The 8,557-nt window shown below is 41.1% G+C and overlaps 1 protein-coding gene across 1 annotated transcript in view; it reads left to right on the forward strand.

Moving 5' to 3' along the window:
* UROC1 (urocanate hydratase 1) overlaps positions 1 to 8,557 on the forward strand; it is a 45,107-nt gene extending 36,550 nt beyond the window's left edge. The window contains exons 18-20 of the mRNA XM_086470053.1: positions 326 to 407; positions 6,301 to 6,400; positions 8,417 to 8,557. Coding sequence (XP_086326179.1) covers positions 326 to 407; positions 6,301 to 6,400; positions 8,417 to 8,557 — 323 coding nt within the window. The remainder of the gene's footprint in view (positions 1 to 325; positions 408 to 6,300; positions 6,401 to 8,416) is intronic.

The raw sequence follows: 8,557 nt of genomic DNA on the forward strand, positions 1-8,557 counted from the left end.
TTTCCCAGATGAGGAATGGTAGGTTCTCCAGCTGCTTGAATTGGACACAAATGCAGAAAGCACTAGATTCCCCGTAAAACACAGTGTGAAACTGGCATTTGTTTTCTCCAGTGTAGGGGCAAAGAGTAAGAAGAAAATCTCTTTTGCCTGTTCCTCACAAGAATGACAAGTTCAGTCTATATCTGTAAGAGAAGCTGTGGGTAAACCCTGGATCCAACACTGCTTTAACATGGCCATAATCAAGGTGTCGGTGGAAGGAGTGAGAGGCACAACAAAAAAATGGATACAGCATGTTGTATCTATAATACCTTTCCTCTCTTCCTAGACATGGCGGTACAAAACTTTGTAGGAGATGCATTCAGAGGAGCAACATGGGTTGCTTTGCACAACGGTGGTGGAGTTGGCTGGTAAGAACTTATTTATGTTTCAAAAGCTGGACTCTGAACCCTGTTACCGCTACTGTGTATGCTTGTGGGGAGGAGAGACAGGAGGGGAATCATAGAATCATAGAATGGTTTGGGTCAGAAGGAACCTTAAAGATCATCTACTTCCAACCCCCCTGCCATGGCAGGGACACCTTCCACTAGACCAGGTTGCCCAAAGCCCCATCCAGCCTGGCCTTGAACACTGCCAGGGATGGAGCAGCCACAGCTTCTCTGGGCAACCTGTGCCAGTGCCTCTCCACCCTCACAGTAAAGAATTTCTTCCTAATATCTAATCTCAATCTACCCTCTTTCAGTTTGAAACCGCTACCCCTGGTCCTATCACTACCCTCCCTGATGAAGAGTCCCTCCCCACCTTTCCTGCAGGCCCCCTTTAAGCACTGGCAGGCCGCTGTAAGGTCTCCCCGGAGCCTTCTCTTCTCCAGGCTGAACAACCCCAGCTCTCTCAGCCTGTCCTCACAGGGGAGGTGCTCCAGCCCCCTGATCATCTCCGTGGCCCTCCTCGGGACCCACTTGAGCAGGTCCATGTCTTTCTTGTGCTGGGGGCCCCAGAGCCAGACACAGCACTGCAGATAAGGTCTCACAAGAGCAGAGTAGAAAGGCAGAATCCCCTCCCTCGACCTGCTGGCCACGCTGCTTTTGATGCAGCCCAGGACGTGACGGGCTTTCTGGGCCGCAAGCGCACGTTGCTGGCTCATATTTAGTTTGTCACCCACCAGCACCCCCAAGTCCTTCTCCACAGGAGAATTGAAGGAAAGATGTGTGTATTGCTGGAGTATTACGATGTCGTGATTATGGGAAGGACGGGTTGGGACACAAGGGCTGAAAGGCCATATTATAAGGTAGAGTGTGATGTTGTATGAGGCTTTTGTAATTAATGCCCATATGTCTAGAAAAAGTGTTTTGGACATTGGCCACAGCACAGTTTGAAGAACTTATTTGCCAGACAAGGACGGTCTGCTGTGATCTTTTTGAACAGATTCTGCTTCCAAAGTTGTCTTCACACATGCACAGCCAGAGTGTTAGTGGATGGATTATGTTTAGGTTTCCCCTTAAGCTACATTTAAATCTGTGACCTTAGGACCCTAATATAAATGCTCATGTGCTAAAGTGCAATGAGGGGTTATTGATATAAAACAGCTCAGGTGCCAGCAAACCCCCCAGTCATTCTCCCCTTGCTTGTGCCTGGTAGGATAAAAGACCACAGCCGAGTAAGGACTGGGTTAAACTCCTCCTTCACATTAAGATGCAGAACTAAGAGAAATGTCTAAACTGAGAAGCAGAAGGAAAGAAATAGGTCACTAAAAGGTTAGTCTGGATTGTCAGAGGTGTAGGGAAAAGGAGAGCCTGGCCACACCACAGCGTCTTTAGTTCTGGTTTGTTCTTTCCAGCACAGTGCAGCAAAGACTCTCTCATTTATAGTCATGTCTTCATTTGGTGATGTTGGCAGTCAAAAGGGGCACAACCCTCCTTAAATACTGTAGTGAACCTTCCCACTTCCCTGTTCCATCCAGGTCTGTAATACGCCAACACAGCAAGCCAAAGAACTTGTGGCAGATGTTATCCTCAGAGACAGTTGATGATACTTAATTGTTACTCAATCAGATGAGCTGAATCTAGAAAACATCCCTTCAAGTCAGATGGAAAATTCCCTCTCCTGTACTATAATTCCTTTGATTTCAGTGAAATACCTACTGAACAGAAGGTACATGAGAGCAAAATCGAACAATGGGATAAGAAAGCTTTATGAGGGCTTACACACATGGAGTGAAAATTTGTCTTTACTGATTTCAGAGATAACAACCACCATGGCCAGGATTTTATTCACAACTTCTGTAAAATACACACCAGAATATCTTCTTACTCTGGTCCTCTTGGTCTCAGACTCTAAATATAGGAGCAGAGTAGTTGTCTGAATTGCCTTAGCTGAGTTTAACCTTTTAAAATATCTGTTTATGAAATACAAATGAAGAAAATAACTTTCCACTACTTGTGGTGCAAAATATTTGGAATATTTTATGATAATTATGATTATTAGAATTGCTAAAGTGCTTATGCCACACATGCTCTGTGCATCAATGATGCCAAATTCAAAGATACAAATGATCATATTCCCTATCTCTCTGGTCTCTGTAAGGCAAATCCTTCCTCCATGTTTCTAGCCTTCTGAGCAACTCCAGGAGAGATTGGCTAAATCGTGAGACTGCCCTTACTTCTGGAAGACTGTCACTGACCACACTGCAATTTCAGTTACATTGTTTTAGCTGTTTCTTAAGTGGAGTTACATCATTAGAAAGAAGCTCTTCCCCAAGGCAGAGCAGAGGTGCTGTCATTTACATAAATGCATCAGAAAATTAGTGAGTGGTTATTCACTGAAAAAAAACGTCAATGGTAAAAAAGGGTTTGGTTATTGGTTTTGATATTTGCTATGGCTGCTTAGTGGCTTGTCATTGTGGAACAGTATCTGCTCGCCTTGTTCTCAGGAGCAGTCACAGCCCTCTGATTAAATTACAATGAAGAATGTGGAGACTGAAAATTAGGCCTGTCTCTGCGTGAACCTTAATAAGCCACCACGCTGAGACTCAGATGTGGTAACAGTGTTGTGTCAGTAGGTGCTGCGGTCTGGAGAGCCCCCAAAAGCCATGGCACGACAGGTGGTTCTGCTTGGCTTAACTAATCATGGCACCACCCGGGCTAGTTAAAGTGCTGCACCTCTTTGCCTCCTAAGGAGAAACACGGGAATAATTTAAAGGTGGTAAAAGAAGCGAAACAAACCCCCAACCATAGCAAATTACTTTCTTTGCCTCAAAGAGGTAGATGCCTTTAGGTTTCAGGACCATGTTTTTCTTTTTCATTAGAGAGCTAAAAATTCAGCTGACTTTGCCATACAGAAATCTCCACAAAATCTTCTTGTGACCAGCTGATTTGGAAATGTAGAAGTGCACATCAGAGCTTATATATATTTACAAACAAATATGCATGTGAGTAGAAAGAAATGAAGTTGTTGTTGGCAAGTTTCTGTTCAGGGAGTTCAGAAATGGCAATTGCTCAGTGTTCAGCTACCAGTCCTCCCTGCAGGGGCTGGGCTTGCCTGGAACTGCTGGCAGATCTGCCCTGTCTTCTCTATGAAACTAGAGAAGAGGCTTTTACCTGCTTTGATTTTTTTCTGTGCTATAGCCTTGTGAGACAAACAGAAAAAGCAGGATTAATATTTATTTAGCTGGAATCTGCATCACATGTTCTGTTTGAGAGACTTAAGATTAACATGGTCTTGACTGTAATTACAGCAAATAAATGTTATTCATTTCTTGCTGCCTGTTTATTTGCAGGAGAATGTATTATTAGCACAGAGCCCAAGTAACCTGTAGTTAACAAAAAGGCAGAAGCAATTTAAGAATTGGACAGTGTGACATCTTGATTGTGAGAGAGGCCTTGTTTTCTTTGATCACCTTAAAAGGAGACATCTGGAAATTATAGGAGGTAGCTTAGGTCAAAAAGCCACATGTTTCTTTAATTACTTGAAAATGTGACTCAATGCTAATGAAGGCAGAGAGTTCCCCTTTAAAAGTGAGAGGTTTTGCTAGAAAATCCATCCTAACAAACATTGGCATGTAATTTATGAGTGATTTTTAGACAGTAGGACAGATTCTGATGAGTGATTCTGATTTACACCGGAGTAACTCCATGGAAATTGATGGAGAGGCTCTAAATTTATGGAGTGCAAGTGAGATCAGACGCTCACTGTTCATGCCTAAGCTTCAAAGGATGCTCTTTGGGATGCTGGGCACAGAGAGGATCTTTGCCGCTGAAAGAACATCGTCTTTCTGTATGGAATATCTTTAATAGAGCACTGGTCCAGAGGTCTGATTTTCTTATTGTCTGATATTGCCAATAGGCTGTCTTGAGGTGTACTCATACTGTGTGATCCTGATTACACGGCAATGACATCACTGATGTTCATAAGTGTACTCTAGCTTAGTACTTTGATAGTAAAGAATAGTGCTAATTTGGTCTCTGTACACAGAAGCAGCAGAGTATGGTGAGGTAATTGACTCTGGTCTTGATATAATTACATTTGTAATGTTGTCATCCAGTCTGGTCCCCTCTTTTGGAGAAGACAGTAACAACATGAGCTATTCAAAGAGTAGAATTTGCAAGAAATACAGATGTTCAGATGTTTATTTTCATTCCCGAATGAGACTAAGAGCAGAACTAGTGAAAGATTTCACACAGTAAAAAGATCCTGGGAATTAAATTCCAGGCTGAAAAGTGTTGACGGTGTCAATCGAAAAGAAACATTTTATTTTTAAGAGTCAGAGCTTAAAATATTCAAACATCTCAGTTGAAACATCACTTTGTTTTCCTGCTAAAGATAAGAAACTGATTCATTCATTGACATTCTGCTGTAAGAACTGTTGGTTTCAAGAAAACTGTGCCTCTGAACAGAAAATGTATTTGTAATAATGACATGTCTAATAATGGTAAAGTGGATGAAATTCACAGAATGGTACCGTGATAGTGAGATCTGGACCTCTAAGTTCCTCACTCAGCTATGTGATAGGGTCCTACTTAGCACACAGGTAGTGTATATAACTGGTGAGAAGGAATTAACGTCATGAAGTAACGACATTACATTTAGAATTAGAAAATGTGAGTTCCAGTTTCAGGAAGTAGACCTCAGGTCTGTGAGGCTCCAATGTAGCCTCATTTCCTGAGAAGGTTGTTACTGCTGGCAAATATACCATAAGAAACGATTCCTTCCAGGACTGGAAGACACTTAACTCCTGTCTGATTCATGGATATGTCTGATGTTTTTCTATGTAAATTTTGTGAACTTACTCATTATATTAACTATAAAACACAAAGGACAAAATCCTCCCTCCAGGGTCTCCATTAGTAGTCTCTCATACCATGTGTTTTTGTATGATATGCCCTGTCCCTCAGGTATTGCTGATGCTGAGTTATAATGCCAGAATTCTCATACATTTACAGCAACAGATACTTACTCTACCGCATTCACCACTATTCAGCATATGCAATAAAACAGGAACTTGAGCAGGCCAGACTCTGAAGTCAGACAAGATGTTTTGCTCTACGTGTTTTCCCTGTCCTTTTAAAACCAGACTGGTATTTCTCTCAAGTATAATCTGTTATTTTTAACATATTTCTGTTCTTCATCTGCCAATAAGTCTGCTTCCTGAAAAGTTGGCACTGATGTCTTTAAACATCTATATCTCATGCAAAATGAATGACTGTTTTTTAAATGATCGAGGCAGATGTGCATTAAGTGGTGGTAAATGCTTTTTTAATAAAATACTTATGCTGTCTCATTTGTCCCAAGAGAATATAAATAGATCCATCTGCTTCGATAAGTACACAGTCCTCCTCACGATCCTATCTGTATGGCAGGCTCTAGCGTAGCAAAGACGAACAGCTTACCCTTTAAAAACACCCAGAGATAGGTAACTCATCAGACTGTCAGACGTGCTAACCTTTCCTTACTTGTTTCTAGAGTCAGTACAGACCACGATCTTCAGGAAGTGCAGCACAAGCTCAGTTTTTAGTGCTCCTGCTTGGAGCAGATACTGACTCCTAACTGGGCATTAGAAGAACTGTGGAATAGGTTTGCTGCAGATCAGGAAACCAGGCCTTTGCCTTGCTAAATTCTTCTTCTTCTTTTTTTTTTTTTTTTTTTAATTATTGTAAGTATAAAGGTCACTGATAGTGTCTTATTCAGCACCATTTCTATGTTCTCATCCTTCTTCCTGCACTGCAACTGAATAAGTTAAGTCCTGTGAATTTTGTGGGATTGCTTTGAATGATTTTGATTTAATTCTCTTACATTTATAATTTTTAGGGGTGAAGTGATCAATGGGGGTTTTGGCCTGGTTTTGGATGGGTCCAAGGAGGCTGAAGAACGGGCTAAGATGATGCTCAGCTGGGATGTTTCCAACGGAGTAAGCAAAACTCATTAATTATGTTCACATTAATATTTTCCTGCCTCCAGGACTATATTTATTTAGGTACTTGGGTACCAGTGCTCCTATTGTTTTTTTAACTGAATGGAGAGTACAAGCACTCAGGCAGGAGTTTTTAGGATCTGGTTCTCTGTATCCCAGGAACAGTCCTAATGGGCCAAGTGACCCATTGTGTCCACTGCTTCTAATATGGGTGGTTATGAGCCTGATTCCACTAGAGTCAATGAGTTGGTTTTTTTGGTTGGGTTTTTGCCTCCAATCAACTTCAAAGGACTTTAAGTCAATAAAAGGGTGAATAATTCTTGGGTAAGAAACTTACTGTAAAGCATCAGGACCACCCCTTCTGACTTTACAACATATTTGAGCCCAATAATTTCCACATATCTCAGTGTGTGTTTTGTTAAATTTTAAGCTGAAAGGGAAGCGTGCTAATTTTGTTAGACATGTTGGCACTGTTATTTGCCTACATAATACATTTAACAACTATATGAACTTTAGTCTTGTCTATTCCTGACTTCTAGATCTAGGTATCTTGAAAGGCTTGTCCTTTAAGTGCCAGCTCATCCAGCCCTTGCTACCATTAGAGTTTTTACATGCCATTGCTGTCCAGATACATCCTGTCCGGATTTAAGACTAGGATCACATCTTTGAAGTTGCAGAGTGGTTTTGATTCAATACTTGCAGGGAACCAAATCAACAGGACATAGTGATGCACAGTCCAATTAAAGGATAAGACCTGTTGTGTTTTAGTCGCGTGACCTCACAAGGACTTAATGTACTGAGGGAGCTCCTTGGCAAGGCTGACATGATCTGTTCTGTTTTACTTCTCAAGAGAATTACAGAATCCCTTCTTGCCTTAGACCTAAATGTTTGGGGTTTTTTTCCCTCCCCATAAGACCTGGAAGTAGAAGAGGAGGAGGAACAATTTGCACATATTCCTTGTCCCAAATCTGAAATAACACAGTAAACTATTGAGGAAGGAGAAGGATAATTACACTAATTTGTAGATTAGAGTACTGAAGACAAATGAGAACTGTATATCAGAGACAGCCTGTTAAAAAATCCAATAAATCTGCTGCTCTGATTTATTGCAAGCAAAAGCCCCATTCCTCCACACACATTGAGAAAGGACAATCTGACAATGGTACCCATATTATATACATGACTGGAAAGAAACTGGAGGGTACCCTTGAAAATACAGTGCCAGGTATAATCACAGATGAGTGGCAGGGAAATCGAGTTCCTGTCTTGAAAGGTCATTTCTAGCTGTTATTGCTATGATCCTGGGAACTTAGCAGCCTTACGTTAATCATATGCTTAAATATTTTGCTAAATTGGAACGTCAGTATTTTCTTTCTTGAACGTTTTTTAGTCTGAATATTTCAAACTCATTTGCAATTCATAACAGAGATTTGTGAGGCATTGAATAGAGCGAAGGACTTATTTCCTTTGTGCCAAATCTTGACATTTTTTCATCTGGGGAATCTTGCTTGTATACAGATCAAAATGCAGAGCTTTACTGTTGGAAGAAGGGCTTACCAGTTCCCTGGCTGTCCACAGAATTTCATCCTTACATGCTGGCAGGAATTTGGCTCCTTGATTTCATAGTTTGAAAATGCATTGAGTGACATTTTCCTTTTTAAATATTTATCCCACTACAAAAGCATTGATTGCTTAAATGATACTGTTATGTAAAGCAAGTGCTAGTTTTACAGAGCTGGGATGGAGTGCACAGTTATTTTTAGTGAAGAGAATTTTGTAAGGTTTATAAGGTACCTGGCTCTACCAATGTTATCTGTCCAAATACTACTTGTGAAAATGAGTAGATGTCAGAAAAATTACTTCCAATATCAGTAAGGAAACTAGAAACTGGCAGAGGGTTGAAAGATTTATTGTCATGAAATTGGGTGGCAGTGTTTGCGTAAATACTGTGTTAGACGGATGTGGCAAGAGAAATGTACAATTTTTACACCCATTGATTTTCTGGTCTGACAGGTTGCCAGACGCTGCTGGTCGGGTAATGACTATGCTTATGAAACGATCTGCCAAGCAATGAGAGAGAATGCCACACTGAAGGTGACTCTCCCTCACAAGGTGGTGGACGAGAACATCTTGGAGCAAGCCGTGAAACATTAG

This window comes from Leptosomus discolor, chromosome 9 (genome assembly GCF_034619465.1).
Source record: "Leptosomus discolor isolate bLepDis1 chromosome 9, bLepDis1.hap2, whole genome shotgun sequence".
Classification (NCBI taxonomy): Eukaryota; Metazoa; Chordata; class Aves; order Leptosomiformes; family Leptosomidae; genus Leptosomus; species Leptosomus discolor.